Source organism: Pezoporus flaviventris, unplaced genomic scaffold (genome assembly GCF_033815535.1).
Source record: "Pezoporus flaviventris isolate CSIRO_AGI_PZ_B2104156 unplaced genomic scaffold, CSIRO_AGI_Pfla_v1 ptg000064l, whole genome shotgun sequence".
Lineage (NCBI taxonomy): Eukaryota > Metazoa > Chordata > Aves > Psittaciformes > Psittacidae > Pezoporus > Pezoporus flaviventris.
In genome coordinates, this window is record NW_026892612.1 from 1,450,104 (window position 1) to 1,465,317 (window position 15,214).

Genomic DNA, 15,214 nt, shown 5'->3' on the forward strand with positions numbered 1-15,214 from the left:
TCTGTTGGAAGGCTGGTACGGCCCAGCACATGCAATCCAGGAGGTTCCTCGACTGGAAGACAACTTCCTTCTGCAAGTAACAGAGGAGCCGACAAGGAGAGGTGCCGTGCTTGACCTCGTGCTCACCAACAGGGAAGGGATGGTTGGAAATGTGATGCTCCAGGGCAGTCTTGGATGCAGTGATCATGAGATGCTCAAATTTGGGATCCTCAGGACAGTGAGAAGAGCGTGCAGCAAGCTCACTGCCCTGGACTTCAAAACAGCAGACTTTGGCCTCTTCAGGAACCTGCTTAGGAAGGATCTATGGGATACAGCCCTAGAGGGCACGGGGGCCCAAGACTGTTGGTTGATATTCAAAGATCACCTGCTACAAGCTCAGGAGTGTTGCATCCCAACTAGAAGGAAGTGCAGCAGGAGGGCCAGGAGACCTCCTTGGATGGGTAAGGAGCTCCTGAGGAAAATTCAAATGAAAAAAGAGGCTTATAAAAAGTGTAAGCAAGGATGAGCGGCCTGGGGAGAGTACAGGGATGTTGTCTGGGAAGCTAGGGACCAGGTTAGGAAAGCTAAGGCCCAGTTAGAATTAAACTTAGCTAGGGATGTTAAGGATAACAGGAAGGGATTCTACAGGTACGTAGCAAATAAAAAACAGACTAGGGAGAAGGCAGATCCCGTCAGGAAGCTCTCGGGAGAACTGGCTACACAGGATTTGGAGAAGGCTGAGGTTCTGAATGACTTCTTTGCCTCGGTCTTCACTGGCAAAGGCTCTGACCACACCACTCAAGTCTTGGAAGGCAGAAGCAGGGACTGTGAGAATGAAGACCTTAGGCCCACTGTAGGAGAGGATCTGGTTCAAGACCATCTTAAGAACCTGAACATGCACAAGTCCATGGGACCTGATGAAATCCATCCATGGGTCCTGAAGGAGCTGGCAAATGAAGTTGCTAAGCCGCTGGCCAACATTTTTGAGAAATCATGGCAGTCAGGTGAAGTTCCCGATGACTGGGAAAAGGGAAATAAACCCCCCATTTTCAAGAAGGGGAAAATGGATGACCCAGGGAATTACAGACCAGTCAGTCTCAACTCTGTGCCTGGCAAAATCTTGGAGCAGATTCTCCTGGAAGGCATGCTAAGTAAGGCACATGAAAACCAACAAGGTGCTTGGTGACAGCCAGCATGGCTTCACTAAGGGGAAATCCTGCCTGACCAATTTGGTGGCCTTCTATGATGGGGCTCCAGAACTGATGGACAGGGGTAGAGCAGTTGATATCATCTACCTGGACTTGTGTAAAGCGTTCGACACTGTCCCACATGACATCCTTGTCTCTAAATTGGAGAGACATCAATTTGATGGATGGACCACTCGGTGGATAAAGAACTGGCTGGATGGCCGCACACAAAGAGTTGTGGTCAATGGCTCAGTGTCCAGCTGGAGACCAGTAACAAGTGGTGTCCCTGAGGGATCGGTGTTGGGACCGGTCTTGTTTAACATCTTTGTTGCTGACATGGACAGTGGGATTGAGTGCGCCCTCAGCAAATTTGCTGATGACACCAAGCTGTGTGGTTCGGTTGATACCCTGGAGGGAAGGAATGCCATCCAGAGGGGCCTCGACACACTTGTGAGGTGGGCTGATGCCAACGTCATGAAGTTTAACCATGCCAAGTGCAAGGTCCTACACCTGGGTGGGAGCAACCCCAGGCACAGCTACAGGCTGGGCAGAGAAGAGATTCAGAGCAGCCCTGTGGAGAAGGACTTGGGGGTGTTGGTTGATGAGAAACTGAACATGAGCTGGCTTCACTGTGTGCTTGCAGCCCTGAAAGCCAACAGTATCCTGGGCTGCATCAAAAGGAGCGTGACCAGCAGGTTGAAGGAGGTGATCTTGCCCCTTTACTCTGCTCTCGTTGAGACTTCATCTGGAGTATTGTGTGCAGTTCTGGTGTCCTCAACATAAAAAGGACATGGAACTGTTGGAACAAGTCCAGAGGAGGGCCATGAGGATGATCAGGGGACTGGAGCACCTCCCCTATGAGGATAGGCTGAGACAGTTGGGGCTGTTCAGCCTGGAGAAGAGAAGGCTGCGTGGAGACCTCATAGCAGCCTTCCAGTATCTGAAGGGGGCCTATAGGGATGCTGGGGAGGGACTCTTCATTAGGAACTGTAGTGATAGGACAAGGGGTAATGGGTTAAAACTTAAACAGGGGAAGTTTAGATTGGATATAAGGAGGAAATTCTTTCCTGTTAGGGTGGTGAGGCACTGGAATAGGTTGCCCAGGGAGGTTGTGAATGCTCCATCCCTGGCAGTGTTCAAGACCAGGTTGGATGAAGCCTTGGGTGAGATGGTTTAGTGTGAGGTGTCCCTGCCCATAGCAGGGGGGTTGGAACTAGATGATCTTAAGGTCCTTTCCAACCCTAACTATTGATTCTATGATTCTATGATTGCTTTCAGCTTTTTAGGACAGGAAATTAGAGTCTAATAATTTCCTTTATATCATTCTTCTGTTTGCTTGTGTAAGAAGAGGAAACTGGTGCATGGAGAAATTCAGATTACAAGCACAACATATCTGGAGATGCCAAATACTATTATGTCTGCTTACCTTGAGTGGTAGGACACATCACAGCCTTTCTGCTACTTGGCTTTGAATCCTTCCCATCTCTGAAATGCTGCTGCCTTGATCAGTGGATGGGCTGTTCATCAGGTGTTTAAACTTGTCTTTGCTGTGGTTGTGGCGTCTCTTTTCTCTCTTGTGGCACACTGCAGTGGGATGAGCAAGTTCATTTTTATGGCCTCAGTCAAGTTTCCTCACTTGACTGAATTTAGGTTGGACTCTTAGGAGCCTGGTTAATCCTGAAGGAACAATCGGTGGCTGTCAGACACTTCCGCTGGAGCCCTGCCCACTCTCCATGGGATGCTCTGGTTGTAGTGCTGGTTCAGAGGTAGCTCTGCACTTTGTGTGTAGGCTTTGCCTTTCATACTGAAATTAACAAGTCTAAGTGAACTGTGTCCTCCCCCCTGTGAAGCAGTGAAGGCATTTGTCTAGGTCTTTAAGAAGAATTAACACCAAGCTTCTGTGAATACTTCTGTCCTTTCTGAGTTTTGGTGATGTTTTTTCTTCTTGCATTTGTTTGAAGCTCTGATTCTGACTCTGAAGAGGAACCAATTACAGAGGAGGAATTGGCCAAGTTGAAAGAAGAGGTAGAAGAAAAAAAGAAACTAATCGCCACACTACGAAACAAGCCATGGAAGATGAAAAAGAAGTTGTCTGTCCTGAAGTACGTTTTGATTACTGTAATGAGTATCTGCCATCTTGCTTTGCACTTTGCACTGTTTTTTTTAACTTTTAGGGATTTTTTAGACTACTGTTATAATTAACTTCAAACCATCTCTAATCTCTCTTTCCCACCGTGTGCTTTCACAGAAAGTGGAAGTAAATGGCATTGCAGATCAGGGCTTTCTTGTCTCTGTAAACCTGAAATGAGATATGAAAAACATAAATATTTTTCCTTTTTAAGTTTCCATTACACCACCCTGTAAAATCTTTCATTTTTCTTCAGTTAGGTAAAAATAGGTAAATTCTTCCATGAATAAATTTAATATCTTATTCAAGAAAAATGATGCTATTTCAGGAATACCTCAAGATTACTGGGGCAGAAAGAGAGGATTTATCTTTCTTTTTTAACTTTTCGGAAAGCAAAACAGATTTTTTTTTTTTTTTGACTTACAAAAACCCAAACTAATTGGAAAATGATTAAAATGCTCATGCATTTTAATGTATGCCACACACAGAACTGTATTTTGCCCTAGCAAACCTATCACTCTATTTTTTTTTTAAGGCTAAAAATTAAGTTTTCATTTACAGTTACATTTCCAGCAAACAGAGGTAACTGGGTAAACACAGAGAACTTTATTCTTTTGCCAAAACTGCCAAAATTCTTTGTTTGCTCCTCCGTTTTGAATAACTCATTCGCTGCAATACATAGTTCAAGGGCAATCAAAAGAGACTTCTGGGCCTTGGTTGGTAACAGAGGTTGGAGCAGAGACAATTTTTCCCTTTGTCCTTCCAGTTGTGGGTAGTAATATTGGAAGAGTCAAATGGATCCAGTCGATTAATACATGGGTCCATGGCTCGTGTTGTGTTATGATCTGCATGGCACCAGGACTGCTGGTGTTAAATGGAATTCTTCTCTCTCAAAGTGGGAAGAAAGTCTTTGCTCATGAGCTAATGGGGTTGATTGGCAGAGCTTTAAAGTAGACTTGAAGGAGGAAGTGGATAACATCAGGCTTGCCCATTACAAACGAGGGGACAATGCACCAAGGTTTGAGAGATGGGGTGCTGTGAGGGCCCTCAGCCTATTGCTCTGTGATATGCTGGGTGCACTGGAGGCTGCTTGAAGTCCTACAGATAGGAGCTAGAGGTTTTTTGAGGTAGTAAGAACAACATGGAAGCACAAGGGAAGTAATTGAAAGGATTTAAGTGTTCCTTATTGTTTTCATTATTATTTATTGTTATTGTTATTTTTGTTGTAATTATTATGTTCCTCTAAAAAGATGACATGGCTGATAGCCCAGGTGAAATGCCTCTTCACTAATGCACACAGCATGGGCTACAAACAGAAGGAACTGGAAGCCACTGTGCTGTTATGACTAGTTGCAATTACTAAAATTTGGTGGGACAAATCCCATGACTGTACCGCTGCTATCAATGGCTACAAGCTGTTCAGAAGGGATAGGTGAGGCAGGAGGAATGGAGAGATTGCCCTCTGTGTCGAGCAATGGATAGATTTTGAAGAACTGTCTCTGATGAGTAGCCATAAACTGGTTGAAAACTTATGGGAAAAAATTAGACACCAAACTGACAAAGGGGACCTTGTAATTGGCAGTTACTACAGGCTGCTGATCAAGGGGAGCCTATTGACAAAGCCTTCTTATTCCAGTTGCAGGAGGCATCATGCTTGCAGGCCCTTATCCTGCTGAGAAACTTCACTAACACCCAGTATCAATACAGGCTGGTGAATGGAGGGATTGAGAATAGCCCTGCGGAGGAAGACTTGGGTGTACTTGTGGATGAAGAACTAGACATGAGCTACCACTGCATGCTCACAGCTCAGAAAGCCAACCATGTCCTGGGCTGCATAGAAAGAGGCATGGCCAGCAGGTAGAGAGAGATGATTCTCCCACTCTGCTCTGATGAGACCCCAGTTGGAGTACTACATCCAGCTCTGGGGCCCCCACATAAGAAGGGCATACACTTGCTGGAGAGGGTCCAGAGGAGGGCCACAAAAATTTTCAGATCTGGAACACCTCTCCCATGAAGAGAGAAAGACTGAGAGAGCTGAGTTTTTTAGCTTGGAAAAGAGAAAGTTCTTCTAGCAATCCTCAGCGAATGCTACACCTCTCTACTTTTTTCTTCTCTGAGGTGGGCTTTAAACCAGTGGTGAATTTTCAAACTCCTACCCTTGTTGTCTGCCTTTTTATCTTAATGATTTCTTTGTTCATATTCAGGGTGGAGTGGGCCTTGTACATTCAGCATGGGCAGCAACTGTACCTAAGAGTCCATTAGTCTAGCAACTTTTAAATTCTTATATTTTAAGAAATCTAGCCTGGAAACTAGACAAGCATTCTGCTTCATTTGCTGACATTAGAAGATTTGTTTTAGTAAACAAGATGCATCAATGAGTTCTTACAGCAGTTTGCAAAAATGTGGGTTTTTTTTAATCTTTTGGTACAGCCCTCTCTAAAGAAGGCCAGGAAGCATAATATCAGCTGATTTGTCCTAGAAAAATGTGTATTCCAAAAGCAAGTTACAGTTCTTCAGATCAGTTTAATTGTTTTGAATCTACTTTAAGTAACTTAAGAATTACATTTGTTACTATGTTTCTCTGTCAAATAAGATTTCAAAAATAGTCACTTTTTATTCCAGGCATTTTATTTAGAGTGTTGCAGTTCCGACAGAGTCCTGCATATCTCAGCAGAGGAAACACATAAATTCAGCAAACACCTGGAATGAAAAAATAAAAGCTAAAACCCAATATTTGGTGACATTTTTAACCTGAGTGCTGAGAATTAGGCCTTTAAATCTGTGTTTAGCATTTTAAATGAAAATAAAGGAATTAGAAAGCACTCAGAACTTTTAAAAAGTCGAACCCCATCATTTACATACCAAAATAAAATCGCAGACTGATTTTTCTAGGGTCCTGTTTATGTAATTGGCTCTTTGTAGTCTAACTTCAACTAAGCTGCAATGTAACCTGGTGTTACTATACTGCTTAAAATAAGAAGTAATATCTAATCAATGGATGTGCTTTTATGACTGTAGTTGCAGAAGTGCCTATATCAGGACTTTTCAGGGTATCTGTGTATTTGTTTTGTATTTTAGCAAGACATATAAGATTTATAACAGAATCATTAGTGGGATTGGCATTATTCTTGTACCTGTGGAAAATGGACAAACTTTGCCTTAAAGTCCTTAAACTTGTAAATCAATAATGTGACTTTTGAGTACCCTTATATGAGCATCTCTTCTTGTTGAAACTTTTGGTCAACATTTATTATTAGCAAATATTTCTTTGTCACCCACTTCTTCCTCTGTGCAGGATTTAGTGTATTATGGGATATGGGGGAAAAAAAGAAACCTATCTATCTTCTTAGAGATGGAACAAGAAATCTCCCTATTTTTTTGTCTTCCAGTTTCCACAATAGAGACGTACTTAATTGGAGATTTCTTCACAGCATTATGAGAAATATCCTTTATTGTGCCAAAACCAACTACCATGTTTATTCTGTATTAGCACATACTTTTTCCGAGAATGAAAAAAAAACGTTTTCCCAGGAATGCTCCAGGATCTGTTATATATTTGTGACAAAATAAAACAAATATATATATATATATATACTTTTTCATATCATTTTGAAAAGTGAATATAAGGGTTGATTAGGACTTTTCATTCTCCATCCTTTTATGCTCCATTCCTGGCAGTGTTCAAGGCCAGGTTGGACAGAGCCTTGGGTGACATGGTTTAGTGTTAGGAGCGGAGATGGAACTGGATGATCTTAAGGTCCTTTCCAGCCCTAACTATTCTATGGTTCTATGTTTTTATGATTCTAAATATTTTTTTTTTTTGTTTTAAAGAAATGTTGATTTGTCAGAGCCCTCCCCTATTTTGGGGTAAAGATTTAATTTCCACTTATTTTGATGTTATAAGAAATTGATAAGTAATTATAGGGTAGGAAAGATTATTTGTATTTGGCTCTAGTGACCACTTGGTAAAATAGTTAAACTTTTCCTTCAATCTTTGTTCTTAAAATGCATGAAGGAATGATAACTTTAGAACACAGATGCAGAACTATATGATCTCTATAAAATGCCTTCTGTCAAGACCTAGCTTAAATGGCATTCTTAATAGAGATGCACTGGCAAATTAGTTCAACTCTCATTTCTAATTTACATCCCTGTGTCTTGAAAGATGCATTTCAAACAGCCCCTGATTATTCTCTGAAGAACCATAGCTGAAGACATGGCTCTGCTGCAGAATGTTCCTCTGCAGTTTGAAGCTGAACTGTACTGGCACTGTCAGACTCTCACCTCACCTTGAGGTCAGATCTTTACAGGTCTGGAGATGTGAAAAAAGTGAGGAACAAGCCCTGAAAAGGTGTTATGCAGGCAACTTGTCCTGGGTTCAGCAGAAGCAGTCATCACTTAGCAACAACTGAAAACATCGGCTTCACCAACACTATTCTCAGGCTGGAAGTCAAAACACAGCACTGCACCAGCTACCACAAAGGAAAAAACATGACTGCTACTGCTGAACCCAGGACACAACTGCATCACCATTCTCCCAACCCTGAAGAAACAGAGGTTAGACTGTGGGATGGGGACATAGTGGTCTGTGCTGGTGAGAGCATAGATTTACTTGCAGTCCAGATGTTTCCTCTTTTCTAAGACTAATATTCCTGTTCAGAAAGGTTTTCTTGTTCTCTTCATTTTTTTCCTACTGGTTTAATGGTTGGTGAGTACTGCTGTTGTGTCTTTTCAATGGGAGATAATTTTTCCTCTTGATGCTGCCTACTCAGGCAACCTTTTGGCCAGGACAAAATAACCTGAAGATCCATTAGATGATAATGACTATCAATCATTACTTACAACGTTGAGATTTAAAATGGGGAGTAAACTGTTGAAAATATTTTTGGATTACAAAAAGGCACAAAAAATAAAACTCATGGGCACTGCTTCAACTGTTGAAATTGGAAAACCTCCAGGGAAAGATATCCTAATTTACCTCTGAGGGTTTGATTTTTGGGGACTGCATCCCTGTCTGTTCATTCTCTTGGTCGGGTTTTGCACAGGTGTGAAAGAAAGGAAAGGTTTAAAAGCTGTGCTACTGTGTTTGGCTCTGCTATGCATATTTCACTCCCCTTGTTAGTGCGTGTACCTGATTGGATAGCCAAAGTTTTGTGCTATAGAATAGCAAACGCTATTAACAACTATGTAGTTTATATCCACCAGCAAAGCCTGTTATGTTACCATATAATCAGAGACTTGAACACAAGTCCAGAAATGTACCAATAGTGGTCTTACTTTAAAGCCAGTTAACAAACTATCACAACAAGTAAAATGACAATATAAAAATTAAAAAGGCAGTCAAATATCAAGCTTAGGCTTTCTAAAGGACTTCCAATTAAATACAGATTTAAAGAGAGCCATGACAACTTTTTGGCTTTTTCTAAGAAAAAGAGTAAAGAGCAGAGTAGTCTTCGCTTCATCTGCCAGGGAGAGAATATAGTGTGCAATTTTTCAGTACTTCTTAGCATCATTTATTTCATTACATGACTTAAGATTACCCATCAAAACAGATGAATTGGAAAAGAAATATTTTAAAGTATATATACAAAACCCAATGATACATAAGGTACATGTGTGGGATGGTGGAAATTTCTCATCTTTGGATGCCCTCTTTGTATTACAGTGAATCAGTATTTTATCTCTCTTACTATGGACATACTGGATGTTCTGGAGGCCAGCTGGGTATTAAATAACACCATAATTTGCCCATTACTATCACTGAATTGCTTTTCAAGTGAGCTGTGCCTGCCAACAGTTGTTTTGCAGTCAGTTTTTAGCCAATCTTTTTAAGAGTTGGAGAAGTCCTGGGTAATCGATATTAATAAGACATTTCTTTTAAATGAGTTTTTGGATCGTGGAGACTGAAACCTTCCTGAACTGTTACTGAAAAATGTGAGCAATCCACTTGAATTCTATTCATTAGCAACAACCTCTAAGAGCTGTAATGCATCTTCCCTCTGCAACACTGAAGTGCCCATAGCACTGTACACCTAACACTTTGGGAGCTGTAACTCCACACCTGGTATTAATAATTAACTCTGCCTTCTCTGTGACAATAATGCCTGACCCCATGCAACATTTATTAGTTCCTTGTGTCTGTAATTCAATTAATAAGGTTTCTCAGAAGCTTCTTTAAATTCACGGTTAGCTAACAGGGCACACTTTGGCCTGTCTTGTGATATAGATAATTTACCTATAACACATGATACCAGTGATTACAAAGCTCAGTTTTGTCGCTCTGTGTTGGTTTTGACACGTCCTCATGTTAGTGAAGTTTCATTACTTCCAAATAGGTACGCATAGACATGTATGTGGTTTTGGTTGTTGTGATTTCTAAAACAGTTCTGTGGGTTCAGAACTACTTTTTATCACTTGATCATTCTTCCTGTCTTCACATTTTATTTTTAAATGGAGAAATGGAGGAAAGGATAAAGTGTGTCAAAAGTCTGCAGGCATGTACAAACAGAGGTCTTTCAGGGAGGTAGTTTAGAATTCAAGTTAGAAACCTGAATTAAGTAACATGTTGAATTATATTTAATCAAAAAAACCACGTGTGACAGACACTGAAAGGAGATTGTAAGCCTGTTCCTTGGCTGAATCATGCCAAGTTGTTCCTGAACTTTTAAATCCAGGAAGTTTAAGAAGTCAGGGAAAGGTCTCCTTACCCTACAAATCAGGGGTCAGGAGTAACACAGTGGGACTAAACTGCTGCAGAGCTGGTGAGGGAAGAAAAGCTGAGGGTGTGAGGGAAAACGTGTTCTGTTTGATGGCTCAGCATTACCTGGTAGTTATGGTTTCTGTATTCCTTCCTTGCACGTAACTGCACATGTTACTGCCTCATTACCCGTAGGCCCTTTTTCAAGCTCTGCTTCTGCAGTGAATTTGCTTTTCGGGTATTTCTGAACTCTGGGGGGACTTTTTCATTTCAGGATCAAGTTGTTATTGAGATTTGCATTTAACTACCAATTAAGTAAGATCTTTAAGTCATGCAAATCTTCATGAATACAGTTAACAGGCTGCTGTGGGGCACTTAATAACTCCTCTGTACATTTTCACGTGGTGGGTTTCCCTTGTAAGACTTACACTTTCTAAATGAATGGTATGGAAATGCTATTTAGAATGTTAACTGGTAAAATCCACTGCACATCCAAAGAAAAGGTGCTTGTAAAACATCAGATGTAACTTGATGTCATTTGTTCCAAGAGTGGAAGAAGGCTTACACTCTTTTCTTTCACAAAATGCTTTTTTAAAAATAATTTCTTTGAACTGCATAATAATCACAGAATCGTAGAACCATTTAGGTTTGAAAGGATCCATAAGATTATCTAGCCTAGCCTGTAACCTAACACTGCCAAGTCCACCACTAAGCTACATCCCTAAACACCACATCCACACATCTTTTAAGTTCCTTTAGGGATGGTCACTCAGCCACTTCTCTGGGCAGCCTGTACCAATGCTGGACAACCCTCCTGGTGAAGAAGTTTTTCATAATATCCAATCTAAACCTCCCCTGGCACAACTTGAGGCCGTTTGCTCTTGTCCTGTCACTTGTAACTCGGAAGAAGAGACAAACATCTGCATCAGGACAATCTCCTTTCAAGTAGTTGTAGAGAGCAGTACTGTCCCCCTGAGCCTCCTCTTCTCCAGACAACACCCCCAGTTCCCTCAGCTGTTCCTCATCAGACTTGTTCTCCAAACCCTTCACCAGCTTCATTGCCCTTCTCTGGACCCTCTCCAGCATCTCAATGTCTCTGTTCTAGTGAGGGGCCCAGAACTGAACGCAGGATTCGAGCTGTAGCCTCATCAGTGCCAAGTACAGGGGGATGATCACTGCCCTGGCCATGCTGGCCACACTATTGCTGATACAGGCCAGGATGCCATTTGCCTTCTTGGCTGCCTGGGCGCAAGCTGGATCATGTTCAGCTCTATCAGTTAACACCCCCAGGTCCTTTTCCTTTGAGCAGCTTTCCAGCCATTCTTCCCAAGCCTGTAGCTTTGCGTGGGGTTGTTGTGGCCCAAGTGCAGTAGCCAGCACTTTGCCTTGTTGTAACTCATACCACTGGCCACAGCCCATTGATCCAGCCTGTCCAAATCCCTCTGCAGAGCCTTCCTCTCCTCCAGCAGATCAACCTCCAACAGCCACCACTCCCAGCATGTAAATTTACTGAGCATGTACTCGGTCCTCTTGTCCAGAGCATTGCTAAAAATATTTTCAATAGAACTGGTCCCAGTACTGAGCCTTGGGGAACACCACTTGTGACCATCTGCCAACTGGATTTAATTCCATTCATCACACCATTTGGGCCAAATAACGTGTTACTTTTTATTAACTATGCAATGATTTTTGCATTATTATGTGATGATTTTGGCTATTACTTCACAAAAAAGGGAAATATTAATAGGCAGGTTTTAATGCATTTTTGAAAGCTAATGCATGTTTAAAATACGCTTTATTGTAAAAAATGCAATTAGTCAAAACCCCACAGTATATTGTAACTAGACTAGAACATAAATACAATATAAATGTAAAACTAAATAATACTACAAGTCCAATTTTATAGAACAAATTTATAAGCACTGGAAAGCCATATCTGAAAAAAATGAAAGGGGTTGCTTCATACTTTTTTCACGAAACATTAAAGTAGCTTCACAAATATTGTGCATGCATGGATCCAACTGGTTTTGTGCTCTGATCTTGCATATGTAACTCAGTCAGCTGGGTAGTATCAGTTTCAGATCATTGTCTGGTTTGTCTGTGCTGCAATGATGAACTCAGTCCAATGAAGACCAATGAAGTGAAAATCTGAGAAAAACAGATTGTAAAGCAGTAACATTTAGGGGCAGTTTATAACAGTTCTGTACCCAGCACACATTGTAGCAGGCCGTGTTGAGGAAGAAGAGATTCAGGGAGAAAGGAAACCTTAGCCACTGGCAAAAGAAGACTCAGGGAAGCATTCAGGAGGGTTAGCAGCATTAAACCTGGAGATCCAGATCACCTTGTTCAAAAAGCAATGTTTTGGTTTGTCGTTGAGAAAAGTCTTAAATAGTGCTAAAAGTGGTGAAGTGAAAGGTTGCTTGATGGAGAGTCCAGGAGGTAGAGAGGAAGAAGAAATACTGCTTTTTGCAAAAAACTTTGTGAAAAGACATTTCGAACAAATGAACAGAAGCCTTGGATTAAGAGTTAGAAATAAATTTTTCTATGTTTTCCAGTGTAGAAAGTTCCATTTTGCTCTGTTTTGGCTTAATTTTATAGCAGAGTATGTTTGTGGAGAATTTCTGTGTTCAGCTATAGGTGCAAAATATGTTCATATCTGCTACAGAGGATTTTTTATGCTAATGATTATTTTCATACTATCCCTTAGATTTCCAATTTACTTCTACTGTAAAAAAAAGAAACAAAACCAAAGCAACAACAAACAAAATGACAAAACAAACCCCCAAAACCAGCCAAACAAAAATCCCTGTGATTTGAAATCCTCATATTCTGCCGTGTAACATCAAGTGATTAGTGACCGAAAGCAGAGGTTTTCTGCAGCTCTGGAGGCTTTCATTTCAGTAATTTTTCATAAACAAGCTAAAGTGCTTGAATTACCTAGTGATAGAAGTGGTAGTGGGAAGTTTTCCTCTTAAATCCAGAATATAATATGCTGCCTTGGGAAGCAGGTACATTTCCAGTTTATTGATTCTGGCTGCTTTTATGGTATTGCTCCAGCACTGAGTGCAGAGTTTATGAGGAAGCTGCCATCTGCTGCTAGGACTGCCTCATATCTCCTGACAGTGCAACAAGATTTTAATTCCCGAGGACATGGATTTAAAAGGGACTCTTGGGCACTGGAAGAGTCTGTTTCCTCTGACTTATTTGAGGGGGGCTGAAATTTAAAGTTGAATTTTATTTTGAGAATCAGAATGGAAGAATGAGATGTGAGTGCTGAGCCAGAAAATCTTTCAAAGGCTCAATTTATGGAAAATAAGGAAGGCTCAGTCAGTGACAAAGTTAGCTAAAGTACAGAAAGATCAGACTCCAAAATCCAGAACACAAATATGAACCAGAAAAGCAGAACTGCGAATAAGGGATCTAGAGCATTAAAAAGACACTGACTGGGTCCCTGAGGAACACTTTGAAGAAGTGGTGAATAGGTGTAATGCGTGGCTGGGGTAGTGGCTGGGTGTTTTTAAAAAAAAAAAAAAATCTGAATTTGCCTTATACCACAGGAAAAAAAAAAAAAAAAAAGAGTGATTGGATTGGGATACATTTCGTTGTGTGTAGTTTTTGCTTCTGCCAACCTCTGTCTTTAAAGAAGGAAAGGGAATCTCAGGTGCTGGGAAAATGCATGCTGAACTCCTGGGGAGGTCAGGTTAACTGGCACTGATCCTAATGCCTCACCATCTGGGTTTAGGTGTGAGCACTTGGAAGGTGAGAGTGCTCAGAGGGCTGTCAAGTGTGGAAAGCTCTCGAAGAGTGAAAGCTAAATACAGTAGCTCAATTTTGCAGTCTTGGGAAGTGTAGAAACAAAAAGCCATTTGGAGCCTTGTTACTGTGAGCGAAAGAGACTGGTGCAGTGGGTGTCTAGTGGGGAAAGAGTTTGGTAGGTCTTCAAATGGTAGTATGAAGATCGCCTCAAGTATTTCTAGTTACTAAAAATACACAGTATTTTAAAAGATGATTTTTAACCATCTTTTAAAAAAATCATAGTTAAGATTTTTAACTATGAGTTAAGGGAAATTATGACACAGGTAATAGCCTTCTTCATACATAATTTTAATTCTCCTTTATCATAACTACGCAACCATTCTGACAATGCCATTGTCAGATTTTGCAGCTTAACAAAATATTTTTGCTTGCTTGCATAAAATATCTGAACAGAAGATATAAGAATGGAATTTATTTTACTCAGTGAATTTATCTGTAGCACTTCTGGAGAGTTGTGCATCAACATTTTCCCAATAGTCTGTCTTTTCTCAAGTGTTTAGTGTTATACCTAATATAATATACAAAGCTTTGCAGCCATCTAGTGTGGTGACAGGATAGTAATACACTTTTGTGCATATATTGACAGCTAAGAGTTCTTACTCTATTTTTGAGTGTTTTAGGTTAGGACATTTAACCTTTAGGGCACATTTTCTCAATAGAGACAACATTAGATATAAGGAAGAAGTTCTTTACTGTGAGGATGGTGAGGCACTGGAATAGGTTGCCTAAAAAAGTGGTAAATGCTCGGTCCCTGGCAGTGTTCAAGGCCAGGTCAGACAGAGTCTTGAGTGGCATGGTTTAGTGTGAGGTGTCCCTGCCTATGGCAGGGAGGATGGAACTAGATGATCTTAAGGTCCTTTCCAACCCTAAATATTCTATGATTCTATGATAGTCAAATTTACAGATAAAAATTAGATGAAATTGTTTTAATTCACAGCCATTATGCCTTTTAAAACAATTTTAAAATCTTCATTTCATGTTTGTAGCACCATGGTATTATTCAACTTCCATATGCTTATAAGCAAAATTTTAGTCTTTTGGGGACCACTGAAGCAACACTTCTATAAAATTATTCTAAGAATGGTGCAATTAGAAATGATATATGCATAAATACTGAAGAATTGAATTAAGTCTAGCCTTGAGAAGGTGAAACGGACAGGAACCAAGGCCTTAATGTATACATATTTCCAAAATAAAAACTGAAAATAAATTTTGCTTAGATAGCCCAACAACGATTTATATTAGGTGGAAGCAGGAGGAATAATAGTTTGTGAGTGGCACATATGAGCAGCAGCTGAACCGCAAAAGAAAGTCACTATGACTAAAAGTATTTGACAATGTTAACTGGATGTAAGCAATTCTCAGAGGTCCAAATGAATTTGTTTGAGAGCAGATTACTGAAGTTGC

General features: G+C 40.7%; 1 protein-coding gene across 6 annotated transcripts in view; it reads left to right on the forward strand.

The window, feature by feature from the left end:
- The window catches only part of TMC1 (transmembrane channel like 1), a 133,455-nt gene that overhangs the window by 84,245 nt on the left and 33,996 nt on the right, over window positions 1-15,214 (forward strand). For 5 of the 6 annotated variants that reach the window (XM_061470818.1, XM_061470816.1, XM_061470821.1 and 2 more), the window contains exon 6: window positions 3,128-3,268. The exons of the other annotated variant lie outside the window; for it this stretch is intronic. In XM_061470818.1, coding sequence (XP_061326802.1) covers window positions 3,128-3,268 — 141 coding nt within the window. The remainder of the gene's footprint in view (window positions 1-3,127; window positions 3,269-15,214) is intronic. 6 annotated transcript variants of the gene reach the window in all.